Source organism: Moschus berezovskii, chromosome X, assembly GCF_049115385.1.
Source record: "Moschus berezovskii isolate FMDL1 chromosome X, NW_MosBer_1.0, whole genome shotgun sequence".
Lineage (NCBI taxonomy): Eukaryota > Metazoa > Chordata > Mammalia > Artiodactyla > Moschidae > Moschus > Moschus berezovskii.
In genome coordinates, this window is record NC_142488.1 from 49,795,643 (window position 1) to 49,810,465 (window position 14,823).

General features: G+C 36.1%; 1 protein-coding gene across 3 annotated transcripts in view; it reads left to right on the forward strand.

Annotated features, from left to right (window-relative positions):
- Positions 1 to 14,823, forward strand: part of WNK3 (WNK lysine deficient protein kinase 3) — a 149,528-nt gene that overhangs the window by 93,792 nt on the left and 40,913 nt on the right. For all 3 annotated transcript variants that reach the window (XM_088833809.1, XM_088833810.1, XM_055393946.2), the window contains exons 10-14: positions 7,291 to 7,355; positions 12,170 to 12,317; positions 12,956 to 13,072; positions 14,263 to 14,418; positions 14,500 to 14,551. In XM_088833809.1, coding sequence (XP_088689935.1) covers positions 7,291 to 7,355; positions 12,170 to 12,317; positions 12,956 to 13,072; positions 14,263 to 14,418; positions 14,500 to 14,551 — 538 coding nt within the window. The remainder of the gene's footprint in view (positions 1 to 7,290; positions 7,356 to 12,169; positions 12,318 to 12,955; positions 13,073 to 14,262; positions 14,419 to 14,499; positions 14,552 to 14,823) is intronic.

Consider the following 14,823-nt stretch of genomic DNA (forward strand, 5'->3'; position numbering starts at 1 on the left):
ACAAAAGACTTGTACATAGAAAACTATAAAACACTAGTGAAAGTAATCAAAGAGGACATGAATAGATGGAGAAATATACCATGTTCGTGGATTGGAAGAATAAATATTGTAAAAATGAGTATACTACCCAAAGTAATTTATACATTCAATGCAATCCCTATCAAGCTACCAACAATATTTTTCACAGAACTAGAACAAATAATCTCACAATTTGTATGGAAATACAAAAAACCTCGAATAGCCAAAGCAATCTTGAGGAAGAAGAATGGAACTGGGGGAATTAACCTGCCGGACTTCAGGCTCTATTACAAAGCCACAGTCATCAAGACAGTATGGTACTGGCATAAAGACAGAAATATAGATCAATGGAACAAAATAGAAAGCCCAGAGATAAACCCACGCTCCTATGGACACCTTATCTTCGACAAAGGAGGCAAGAATATAAAATGGAGAAAAGACAGTCTCTTTAACAAGTGGTGCTGGGAAAACTGGTCAGCCACTTGTAAAAGAATGAAACTAGAACACTTCCTAACACCATACACCAAAATAAACTCAAAATGGATTAAAGATCTAAATGTAAGACCAGAAACTATAAAACTCCTAGAGGAGAACGTAGGCAAAACACTCTCCGACATAAATCACAGCAGGATCCTCCAAGACCCACCTCCCAGAATATTGGAAATAAAAGCAAAAATAAACAAATGGGACCTAATTAAAATCAAAAGCTTCTGCACAGCAAAGGAAACTCTAAGCAAGGTGAGAAGACAACCTTCAGAATGGGAGACAATAATAGCAAATGAAGCAACTGATAAAGGATTAATCTCCAAATTATACAAGCAGCTCCTGCAGCTTAATTCCAGAAAACTAAGTGACCCAATCAAAAAATGGGCCAAAGAACTAAACAGACATTTCTCCAAAGAAGACATAAAGATGGCTAATAAACACATGAAAAAATGCTCAACATCCCTCATCATCAGAGAAATGCAAATCAAAACCACAATGAGATACCATTTCACACCAGTCAGAATGGCTGCTATCCAAAAGTCTACATGCAATAAGTGCTGGAGAGGGTGTGGAGAGAAGGGAACCCTCTTACACTGTTGGTGGGAATGCAAACTAGTACAGCCACTATGGAGAACAGTGTGGAGATTCCTCAGAAAACTGGAAATAGAACTGCCATATGATCCAGCGATCGCACTCCTGGGCATACACACCGAGGAAACCAGAATTGAAAGAGACACATGTACTCCAATGTTCATTGCAGCACTGTTTATAATAGCCAGGACATGGAAGCAACCTAGATGTCCATCTGCAGATGAATGGATAAGAAAGCTTTGGTTCAAATAACTTTAAAATAAAAACCTTTCCCAGTTTTACTGCTCTCCTTCATTCCAGAATAACTGAATAAGAATCTCTAGAATGTGCCTGAGCTTGGATTTTCTTTCCTTCTGTTTTATTTTTTCTCCTTTTTCCTTCCCTCTGCCTTTTCTTCCCTTAAGATTTTAAAGCGCACTCAGGGCTAAGAACCATTGATGGGAGGAGGGCAAGTAATAGTGAAGTAAGTCTTATAAAAGAGAGAGAAGGGTTAAGAACTAACAGAAAAGCTTCTGTGGTATGCACAAAAAGTCTCTGCTCTTCAGTATTCTTTGGAGTCAGTTGTCTATTCATTCATTTTCTTCTAATTTTTGCCTCCATCAGTTGTAGTCTCAGTTTCCTTATTGGTAAAACAAAAGTAATAGTACCTATGCTTAGAGTTGTCATAAGGGTTGAATTTAGTTAAATAATGAATACAAAGTGCTTCCCTGGTGTCTCAGATGGTAAAGAATCTGCCTGCAATGTGGGAGACCAGGGTTCGATCTCTGGGTTGGGAAGATTCCCTGGAGAAAGGAACGGCTGTTCTTGACTGGAGAATTCCATGGACAGAGGAGCCTGGCAGGCCTCAGTCCATGGGGTCGCAGAGAGTCGGACACAACTGAGTGACTTTCACTTTAGTTCTTAATAAATAATAAATAGTGATTGTTTTATTGCTATAATAACAATAAAAACAGTAAAAATGGGAACATTATAATAGTGAAAGATTCTTATTTCAAGTGTTGGTTAGGCATTGGGGATATTGTGATAAATCTTACAGACACAGTCTCCTCATAGGAAATAAAGATCAAGAAACAAGTTCAGGAGAACATTTTATTTATTATAATATTTACTTATTTTGTTGCTTGGGGTTTTAGTTGCAGTAGGCAGGGTCTTCATTGCATCATGCAGGGTCTTTCATTGCAGTGCACAGACTCTCTAGTTGTGGCTCATTGGCTCAGTGGTTGCAGCATGGGGGCTTAGGTGCTTCTTGGCATGTGGGATCTTAGTTCCCTGACCAGGGATTGAACCTGAATCCTCTGCATTGCAAAGCATATTCTTAATCACTGGACCACTAGGGAAGTAACAAGAGAGCATTTTAAATGCTATGGTAAACAGGAGAGAATGGTGTGGCCCATGGAATTCAGGTCTAGATTTGCTTCTCATTTTGGCCTTGTCCTCATTCTACAAGTGATAAGAGGTACTTTAGTTTTATTGAAATTTGCTAGCTAGTTATCAAGGTCTCAGATATCCAGATATCAAGGTCTCATTAGGAAAAGGGATTTGTCTTTGATTTGTCTTTGATTTGGATTTGAAGGTAAGGACTGAGGAGAAATAAGAAGAATATACTGTTTCCCACTTTCCCCTTCCCCCATCTAACCTGGTCAATTCTTACTGAAGTTTTTTTCCCCTGGATAAATTAGATTGGCTTCTAATTAGAAATTAGATGATTAACTCTTTAATATAGTCACTGTTTAAACATTTCAAAGTATTTGAAAGCAAATACTTTGGCAAAGAGATTTCTTTTTTGTGTGTGTACACATTAACAACATTGTTGTATCCAGCTTTAACAAATGTTTGTATTAAAGAAACTTCAAAAAATTATGGGGAGTCCTAGCAAGATGGAGCAGTGACATGGTGTCCTCACGCTTAAATCTGGAGGTAACATAAACAAAACATAGTTTCTATGACAACAATCTGGAATTATATTTTATAACCACTTATTATTAACAGAATTATTTTGGTCCTCAAAATCAAAGCTAATAGTTGATTCATCTGTTTTTTTAATTGCCAGCTTCATATCAAGTTCTGTCACAATATTTCTGGGAGTTCAAAATTAATATTTGCAAATAGATGCCTGGCCATTTTTGTAGATGTCTTTAAAATTTAGTGAAATGTTCCATTTTTACTTTTGTCTATAACAACTATAATGTTGTACACTGAAATAATGGGGACCAGCCCTGAAATTACCAGATTTCAGGGTTGATAAATCTGTATAAAGTTCTTATTACCAAAGCAAGATGAATGTAGTTAAGCTTGCTTAACACGAAGTGTGTATTCTTCCAGATCATTTTATAAGCTTATGCATACATGCAATTTTAATGTAACCATAATGAATATAAATCTTTTTCCACTTATAACGTCTTATATGTTTTAGTACATTTTAAAGGGCTGCATAAACCCTTTAGTATGGATATACCATTATTTTTTGTTGTTGTTCAGCTGCTCAGTCGCGTCCGACTCTTTGGAGGCTTCCCTGTCCTTCACTATCTCCCAGAACTTGCTCAAACTTACGCCCATTGAGTTGATGATGCCATCCAACCATCTCATCCTCTGTCATCTCTTCCTCCTCTTGCCTTCAATCTTTCCCAGCTTCAGCGTCTTTTCTAATGAATCAGCTCTTCACATTAGGTGGCCATATATTGGAGCTTTAGCTTCAACATCAGCCCTTCCAATGAGTATTCAGAGTTGATTTCCTTTAAGATTGACTGATTTGATCTCTTTGCTGTCTAAGGGACTCTCACGTCTTCTCCAACACCACAGTTGAAAAGCATCAATTCTTTGGTGCTCAGCCTTCTTTATGGTCCAGCTCTCATATCCATACATGACTACTGGAAAAACCATAGCTTTGACTATATGGACCTTTGTTGGCAAACAGATGTCTCTGCTTTTTAATACACTGTCTATATTTGTTGTAGCTTGTCTTCCAAGGAGCAAGCGTCTTTTTAATTTCATGGCTGCAGTCACCATCTGCAGTGATTTTGGAGCTCAAGAAAATAAAGTATGTTACTGTTTCCATTGCTTCCCCATCTACTTTCCATGAAGTGATGGAATTGGATGCCATGATCCTAGTTTTCTGAATGCTGGGTTTTAAGCCAGCTTTTTCCACTCTCCTCTTTTCACCTTCATCAAGAGGCTCTTTAGTTTCTCTCTGCTTTCTGCCATAAGGGTGGTGTCATCATCTGAGGTTATTGATATTTCTCCCTGAAATCTTGATTCCAGCTTGTGATTCATTCAGCCTGACATTTCACATGATGTACTCTGCATATAAGTAAAATTAGCAGGGTGACAATATATAGCCTTGATGTACTCCTTTCCCAATTTTGAACCAGTCCATTGTTCCATGTCCAGTTCTAACTGTTGCTTCTTGACCTGCATACAGATTTCTCAGGATGCAGGTAAGGTGGTCTGGTATTCCTATATCTTGAAGAATTTTCCACAGTTTGTTGTGATCCACACAGTCAAAGGCTTTAGTGTAGTCAATGAAGCAGAAGTAGATGTTTTTCTGGAATTCTCTTAGTTTTTCTATGATCCAACAGATGTTCGCAGTTTGATCTCTGGTTGCTCTGCCTTTTCTAAATCCAGCTTGTACATCTGGAAGTTCTCAGTTCATGTACTGTTGATGCCTAGCTTATAGGATTTTGAGCCTAATCTTGCTGGCATGTGAAATGAGTGTAATTGTGTGGTAGTTTGAACATTCTTTGGCATTGCCCTTCTTTGGTATTGGAATGAAAGTAGACCTTTTCCAGTCCTGTGGCCACTGCTGAGTTTTCCAAATTTTCTGGCATATTGAGTGCAACAGTTACAGCATCATCTTTTAGGATTTGAAATAGCTCAGCTAGAATTCCATTACCTCCACTATCTTTGTTGGCAGTGATGCTTCCTAAGGCCCACTTGACTTCACACTCCAGGATGTCTGGCTCTACGTGAGTGATCACACCTCTGTGGTTATCCTGGTTTACCCATCATCCATTATTTATTTAATGGAGCAGGTAAAATAAACAAGTGTCTATTTTTTTTCTTTTTCTTTTTTGCTGTTTGTAATTATATTCCATGTTGTGAAGAACATCCTTATAGCTAAATCTTTGTATGAACTCTTGATTTATTTCCTGATTTTACTATAATTTACTTAGACAAAAGGACCAGGGTAGTATAAAACTTTTTTAATATTATCTTACAAGCTTAAAACCATTGTATGACAAACATTTGATTATCATTTGGCAGTGCCTAGCAATATATGACTAGAATTTTTACATGTTGCAGATTCTAATGTTAAGGTTAAAATTAGAATTATTTACAGCTGTTTTGATTCTGTGTTGTCTATAAACTCTGCGGAAAATATGGAATTATATAAAATGGGATGCTTTTATGTCTTCTTCCCCCTCCCAAATTACTCAGATTAATAGGATGTATAGTAAGATATTGTCAATTTTACAGTTTATCAGACTCAGCCTTCTCAGTGAGTACCTACATGATAATATATTGCTATAAGCCACACCTAAGTATTTTTGTTAAAATAAAATATTGTACAGTATTGGGTTAAAATCAGTGTTTCTTTGAGTAGTAGCTAACTTTTGTGCATTTGAAGCAGTTCTACTTTTCCATTCTGATATAATTCTTTGTTGTGACAAAAATTCTTTGTTGTGAAAGTGAAAGAAGAAACTTGAACTTTGTTAATTTGATTTCATATCTTGGTTTACAAAACACTTCTTAAAATCAGTAGGAGAATTAACAAGATGGAATACATTTTTTCCAGTCAGCACACTTGATATTCTCGTGTGCTTCTATTCAGTTATGGCATTTCTTTAAGTTTGGTCCTTTTATAGGAAGAGTATTTATCAGTAGGGTTTCCCTGGTGGCTCACGTTGTAAATAATCTGCCTGCAATACAGGAGACCCAGGTTCAATCCCTGAGTCAGAAAGATCCCCTGAAGAAGGGAATGGCTACTCACTCCAGTATTCTTGCATAGAGAATTCCATGGACAGAGGAGCCTGGCCAGCTGTAGTCCTTGGGGTTGCAAAGAGTTAGACACAACTCAGTGACTCACATACAGTTTTGATTATTTCCTTGGATTAAATTTCTAGAAATGAAATCGCTAGACATTTTAAAAAATTGGATAATTTAATTGTTGAATTACCCTTCAGAAAGGTCTAAGCAGTTTACAATCCCATAAATCCCAGTGGTTTATGAAAATGCCTGTTTTTCTGTACACTTAGTATTTGCTATTCTTTGAAAGTTTTGAATTATACAATGTAAGTAGTAACATAAAAATCAATAAAATGGGGAAAAATCACCAAAGAATGCTATTTTCTTAACATGGTAGTGATTATAATATTTGTTATAAATAGTCCAGGGAGATGAAGGAATATAAGTAGAGTCACCAGATATGGAAGAGCTTGACTCATTCACAGGAGCTAGAATTCAGTGTAACTTCAAGGAGAGAAGAACTAGAGAATGAGGCAGGGACCAGTTCATTATGGACTTTGTCATCCAAAGGGACTTAACCTTATAGAAGATGAGGTACCATCATTAGAGAATTTGAACTAGGTAGATAAATGATTGATTTTGATAGATTTGCATTTTAAAGTCACTCTGCTGTCACCAGTGGCAATACATTGGATGGATTAGATAAACGTTTAAAATTATTTTCCAACAGATTTGAAACTTGCATTTGTAAAGGGCTTAAACTTTTCTCCTAGAAGCCAGTATTGCAGCTGTTGGATACTAACACCTCAAAGGGATTGTTGGCAGTAGTTTACTGAAGAGAGAACAAGAGAGAGAGAGAGAGAGACCATATAACATGTTAAACCTTGAATCACTGATTTATCTGTTTCTGGAGTGATAGCAACTCATTAGTAGTTTTACAATTAGGACTGGAAGCCACTGAAAGATAACAAACAAAAGTATATGAAACAATGCTGTCTTTTTTATGAAAAAGTCTTGGTGAGTATCAATACTGCTGCATTTTGTTTTTCTTTTTCTGGTAGTAACATCAGTAGTAGGATTGATATAGACATTCAGTAATGTAGACATTCTACCTGGTTTGTGTGGTAACCAAAATATGAAATGTAACAGACATGTTTTCTGCAATAATAGCAAATTGCACATTCAACTTGAAGTTTGCTGTTATAATAAATTTTACTTCTGTGCTGTTTACAGCCTGTATCCCAAGCAGTTGGAGCTGAACAACAAGCAACTCTTCTAAAACCAGATTTAGTTCGAAGGTGAGAATCTTCAAATTAATACCATGAAAGCTATGAGGGCATATTGAAGTATTTGCCTTCTTTAGGTGATTAGTCTCTTGACTACAGAAACTTCTGTGTTCTAGTATTTGTGTGTATGTTCAATAAAAATAGTAGATATTATTCTTACTTTTTTATGTTAATAAGGATCATATGGATTGTGATATTATTGACCATTTTCTTGTTCGCATTATTATAATAGTCTAGGTTTTTTTTTTTGGCATGCAGGATCTTAGTTTCCTGACCAGGGTTCGAATCTAGGCCCTTGGCGGTGAGAGTGCAGAGTCCGAACCACTGAACCACCAGGGAATTCTCTTCATATTCTGTTCTTAAGAAAAGATTGTAAGAATTTAAAAAAGGAAATAATGTAATTTAAAGTTCCAGCTAATCTAAATAAATAATTTACAACCAGATATAATAATATATTATTTAAAAAACATAATTTTATGTATTGTGTGTATATATATATATATATATATATACAATTGTATTTTCATTTGGTAATAACTTTCTGACCCAGGAATCAAACTGGGGTCTCCTACATTGCAGACAGATTGTTTACCAGCCGAGCTACCTGGGAAGTCCCTATCTTGTTCAGATTGGCTTAATTTCATTTGTTCTGTGTTCAAATTCACTGATATTGATTCTTTCCTTTGTCCTATTCATTCTGCTATTGTACAAAATGAATCGTTTATTTCTATGATTATATTCCTTTTATAATTTCCATTTGGTTCTTCCTTAATATATTCTATTATTATGAGATTTTCTGACTTTTCATTTGTTTCAGGAGTATTTGTAATTGATCTTTGAAACAATTTGATGATGGCTGCTTTAAAATCCTTGTCAGATAGTTGTGATTCATCCTGATTCATCCTGGTCTTGGCATCTCTTGATTGACTTTTCACATTCAAGTTGTGATTTTCCTGGTTTTGGGTATGACAAAGAATTTTCATTTGTATCCTGGACATTTTGGACATTATGTTAGGATATTCTGGATCCTGTTTAAATCCTCTATTTTAGCAGGCAGTCACTGTGTTTAGGTGCCAAGGTACTCATTTATCGATACTTTTGTGGACTATGGTTCTAATGCCAATTCAGTTTTCAGAGTCCCTGTAGTACTATTCTGGTCTGCTTTGGTTCATCTTATATCACTGGGACCCACTGCTGGACCAAGAGATTAGAGAGCAGTGCCCTAGGCCCACTGCCCTAGGCTATCTCTCCAGACCACATGCTACTGGTAGAGTTCCCACCAGCATCACCAAGGGAGGGAAGGGCCCACTTTAACTACTTTCTGTTGCTGAGTTGGGGCTCAGGAGACCACTGTGCTTGAGCTACCTTTGCCTTTTGGCCAAGAGTCAAGAGACACTGAACCTGGACTGCTTTTGCTTAGCTGCTATATTTTTCTTCAAGTCCTGGGAGTCCCTAGCCAGTCTGCCTTCAACTTTTCACTCTTCAGTGCCCTCCTGTGATACTCTATTGTATTATTTCCAGATTTTATGGTTATATTTAGGGGTATAATTTCTGCCATCTTGTTCCAAACCCTAAACTAGTGTTTTAAGATAACTTTGTAAAATGAATGATACAACTGCATTGACTAAAATTATATCCCTTTTATCCTCTTAAGGTGTTGTGTTACTGCTATTTCTCTGTCTATTAAAGAACTAAGAGCAGTATTACTGAATCTTCTTTCTCCACTTGTAGTTATGAAAATTCTTTTTCACAGGGACATAGAAAAAATATTAGGGGTTATTTTTATCTTTTCTTGTATATCTTTATACAGATACTTCATGAGTAGTTCTTTAGGAGAAAGGATTTAACCTAAAAATCAATTTTAAAAATATCTGGTGCTTACAGACCTCATTTAAGTTTCAAATGTATTTATTGAAATATATTCAAATTTATTAAGGAAAAAGCTGAAAAATACCTTTGATACGGATCAACTGAAAATACCTTTGATACGGATCAACTGAAAGTGAAGTCATAATCATATTGACTTGAACCTGCAAAATATAGCTAGTTAGAATTAATAATGTTGAATCATTTTCACATTATTCATTCAGTTTTTTTCAACCAAAATTGTGGTGTATTTTTTCTTTTTCCCTCCTCCGTCCCTCCCTCCTCTTTTGTTTCTTTCTTTCTTTCTATTGAGGTAGACCTGAAGTACACCCTATGTTAGTTTCAGATGTACAATATAATGATTTACTATTTTTATATATTGTGAAATGATCACAGTAAGTCTAGTTTAAACATTCATCACCATATATAGTTAATAAAGTTTTTTTCTTATGAGAATTTAAAAAATCTACTCTGAGAAACTTTGAAATATGCAGTTCAGTTCAGTTCAATTCAGTCGCTCAGTCATGTCCGACTCTCCGCGACCCCATGAATCACAGCACGCCAGGCCTCCTGTCCAACTCCCGGAGTTCACTCAAACTCATGTCCACAGAGTCAGTGATGCCATCCAGCCATCTCATTCTCTGTTGTCCCCTTCTCCTCCCGCCCCCAACCTTTCCCAGCATCAGAGTCTTTTCCAGTGAGTCAACTCGTCGCATGAGGTGGCCAAAGTATTGCAGTTTCAGCTTTAGCATCAGTCCTTCCAATGAACACCCAGGATCGATCTCCTTTAGAATGGACTGGTTGGATCTCCTTGCGGTACAAGGGACTCTCAAGAGTCTTCTCCAACACCACAGATTATAAACTATCATCGCCATGATGTACATTATATCCCCATGATTTAATTATTTATAACTGGTATTAATAGTTTGTACATTTTGACTCCCTTCACCCATTTCACTCACTCTCTACCTTCCCCCCACTCCTGCCTCTGGCACCCACCAGTCTATCCTCTATATCTTTGAGCCTGGGGAATTTTTTGCTTGGTTGTTTTTTTCTATTTTTAGATTACACAAAAAGATCATATGGTATTTGTATTTCTCTTTCTGGCTTACTTCACTTAGCATAATGCCCTCAACTTCTATGTATGTTGTTACAAATGGCAAACTTTCATTCTTTTTATGTTTTTGTTCAGTTGCTAAGTCATATCTGACTCTTTGCAACCCATGGACTGCAGAATGCCAGGCTTCCCTGTCCTTCACTATCTCCCAGAGTTTGCTCAAACTCATGTCCATTGAGTCAGTGATGCCATCCAACCATCTCATCCGCTGTTACACCCTTCTCCTCCTGCCCTCTATCTTTCCTAGCATCAGGGTCTTTTCCAGTGAGTTGGCCCTTCACATCAGGTGGCCAAAGTATTGGAGCTTCAGCTTCAACATCAGTCCTTCCAATGAATATTCAGGACTGATTTCCCTTAAGATTGACTGGTTTGATTTCCTTTCTGTCCAAGGGACTCTCAAGAGTCTTCTCAAGCCCCACAATTTGAAAGCATCAATTCTGTGGTACTCAGCCTTCTTTATGGTCCAGCTCTCATATCCATACATGACTACTGGAAAAACCGTAGTTTTGACTATATGTACCTTTGTTGGCAAACGAATGTCTCTGCTTTTTAATACACTGTCTAGGTTTGTCATAGCTTTTCTACCAAGGAGCAAGCGTCTTCTAATTTCATGGCTGCAGTCACCATCTGCAGTGATTTTGGAGTCCCCTAAAGTAAAGTTTGTCACCGTTTCCATTGTTTCCCCATCTATTTGCCATAAAGTGATGGGACCAGATGCCATGATCTTTGTTTTTTGAATGTTGAGTTTTAAGCCAGCTTTTCCACTCTCCTCTTTAAACTTCATCAAGAGGCTCTTTAGTTCCTCTTTACTTTCTGCCATTAGGGTGATATCATCTGCATATCTGAAGTTGTTGATATTTCTCCCGGCAATCTTGATTCCAGCTTGTACTTCATCCTGCCTGGCATTTTGCATGATGTACTCTGCATATAAGTTAAATAAGCAGAATGACAATATACAGCCTTGTCATACTCCTTTCCATTTGGAACCAGTCTGTTGTTCTATGACCGGTTCTAACTGTTGCTTCTTGACCTACATACAAGTTTCTCAGGAGGAAGGTAATGTGGTCTGGTAGTCCCATCTCTTCAGGAATTTTCCACAGTTTGTTTTGAGCCACACAGTCAAAGGCTTTAGTATAGTCAATGATCAGGAGTAGATTTTTTTCAGGAATTCCTTTTATAGCTAAATAATATTCATTTTTTAAAAAATCTCATTTTCATTTCTTGTTCTGTTTCCTGCACTATTCCTGTCTTCCACACCTCGTCTATCCTCTGTTGATTTCGTTACATGAACAGGTATATTATTTTGAGTTAGAATTGGTTTTTAGAATTTTATTTGAACATATTAATAAGAAAAACCCTAAACAAACAAAATAAAATTGGTCAAGAACATCTACTAATAAAAGATTCCACAGAGGTCCATCACTAGCAGTGTTTTTCTTTCACTCCCACTACTATGAGATGTTTGCCTAATACATACAAAATAATCTCAATGTTTTGTAACTTTTAAAAACAGCTTCATTGAGACATAATTCACATACCATTAAATTTTCACCCATTTAAAGTGTACAATTCAATGGCATTTAGTGTATTTGCAAAGTTGTACAATCATAACTTTTTGAGACATATTGTACTACTTATATATTTTATTTAAACTCATTATTTATTATTTTATAATCGAGGGTTTTTCTTAGAATTTTACCATCAAAGTGGAATGATTCTAGCCATACAGGAATTTCAGATGTTATAAATCTGATTTGGGTTAAATATTGGACTTTGAGAATCATAGAATAATGTCTTCTCTGAGAAATTGAATTGGAGTTGTTTTTGTTTTTTAAAATAATAGTTTGAATCATGATGTGGCACCTGTGAAGGAAAACACAAATACCCCTGATAACCCAAGTGGAAATGGCAAACAAGATCGGATCAAACAGAGAAGAGCTTCCTGTCCTCGGTCAGAGAAGGGAACTAAATTTCAGCTTACTGTTCTTCAGGTCAGTGTGTAAATATGATTTGGTTAAGAGTGCATGTTGAGGTCTGGGGAGTCAGGGAGGGGCGATGTTGCTGTGGCAGTGAGTGTAGAGTATTAAGAAATTCTTCAGCAGATACCCTTGAGCACAAATCTTTGTATTTATGCTGATTATTTCCTTATGATAGATTCTTGGAAGTAGAATTATTGATCAGAGTATGAAGATTTTTAAACTTTCTCAATACATATTTCTAGATTGCTATCCAGAAAGGTTGGACCAGTTTACATTTCTATTATCAGTGCATTTTCTTTTGCTTAAAGGTCAATTTGTGGGATTAGGAGAATTTTGAAAATGATTGGCCAGATTTAGATGTTTGCATTGCAGATAGTTATAGGGACTATTGTAACTTTTTTTGTATTTTTATAAAAGTTGTGTTCCTTTTCTTTCCTGATTTTTTTGCTGAATAATTTGAGCCTTAGATTTGTCATACAGTGGTTATTTAGACAGTGTTTCACCAAGGGAAAAGTAGAATCTTTTTAGATTCTCAATATTTTAGACCATTTTTTCATATATTTTATGTGAGCTCATCAAAATATTTCGTGTTCCATTTGCAAAGAGAAGGCAATGACTGACTCTTAAACTAGTAAAATATTTGTGCCCAGATTTCAACCTCTGGAGACAACATGGTGGAGTGTCAACTGGAGACACACAATAACAAGATGGTCACCTTCAAGTTTGATGTTGATGGTGATGCACCAGAGGATATTGCAGACTATATGGTAAGTATAGAAAAGACAAATTATTTTCCCTTCAGCATTCTGTGTCTTTTTCCTGTTTAATTCTCCCCCCTCATTTACTCAGAGCCATATTTTCTTAGGGTACTGCTGCTTTTTAAAATTCATGAAGAGCTAAATTGGTTATGATCAAAAGTAAGTCACTGTACCCCCTCTGGTGTCAGTATATTTATGTTTAAAATATGAGGGAGTTTCATTAAGAGAGGAGCTAGGTCAGTGGATCTTAACTCTAGCTGCATGTCAAAATCAACAGAAGAGCTTTTAAAAATGAAGATCAAAAAAAAAAAAAAGAAAGCAGATCTCAAAAAAAAAGTAAAAAAAAAAAACAGTCCTTTGGGGAATTCCTTAGAGGTCCAGTGGTTAGGACTTGGAACTTTCACTGCAGTTGCGCAGGTTCAGTCCCTCGTCGGGAAACTAAGATCCTGTAAACCTCATGGTGTGGCCAAAAAAACCCTAAGACAAAAACAGTTCTGTTGCCTGGGTCCCTAATTAAATTAGAATTTTGGGGGATGAGGTCTCATTAATAGTTTATGCAGTTATAACATCTTACATATAGGTGTTCAAGTAATGTTCATCGTTTCATTTAGTTTTTGTCTTTGAATTGTTAGGCTTAAGTTAGTATTCCCCTCTTTTTTTAGGGGAATGGGCTAGGGTGGCAGGAAGAGTACATAATACTTTCGTTTCTGCCAGTTTTCTTTGGATATACATTCCTGGCCAAGCAGAATTTAATATTTTAAAATGATAATAATTTTGTGAATTCTGCCTCTTATTCACCTTAGTATTTTCTGAACTGTCTCGGGGCCATACTTTATCATCTTTAGAGATGTTTCATTTTGTGATTTTTCATTTAAAAGCTTTTGGGTTTGGACATCCTAGTTTTAAATGTAAACATTGCCTCAGTTATGTTCTTCAAATGGCAATTAATTTATAGAATGCCAAAATTTTTTTAAATGCTGGCTTCTGGTAAGTAGTGCCAATCTGACAAATGTTGGTGATCTCAAGTAGAAAGAATAATTTAATGTGTTGTCTGGCATTTTATTGCTAGTCATTCTTAATTCTGTTGTGGCAATTGGATCTAAATACCAATTAATTTTTCTTTACGGTAGTCACCATATTATAATTTCTAAGAAACTAAATAGATTCTTTTGAATAGACTTACTTTTCCTTTTGGATAGGTTGAAGATAACTTTGTCCTGGAAAGTGAAAAAGAAAAATTTGTGGAAGAATTGAGGGCTATTGTAGGTCAAGCCCAGGAGATCCTTCATGTTCACTGTGCTACAGAAAAAGCTGTTGGAGTTGACTCTGTTACTGTGGAACCCAGCAGCAGCCAAGTAAGACCAGTTGCATAGCAAATAGGTCTTCTCAAATATGTATCAGGAACTTCTTTATTTATCTATTCATTTTTAATTCAGACAGGATCATCTGAACAAGTACAGATAAATTCTGCATCCAGTCAAACCAGCAGTAAGTATATTTAACAAAATTTACCATTTGGCTTTTGAAGCAAGACATTTGTAAACTTTTAATTTACATACCTTGGGAAGGATATTAACCAATAAAGGAATTTGATAAATTGTTAATATAGATTTCCCCACACTTTGAAAGGACTTTATAGCTCAGAAATAAGAAGTAAAAAAAAGTGAGAAGTAAAACTCTTCTCCAAATTTCCTCCAAGTATTGGTTCTTTACCTGATTAATTTATTTCTGAGTTGTTGCATGGTATGTTACCAGAAAAG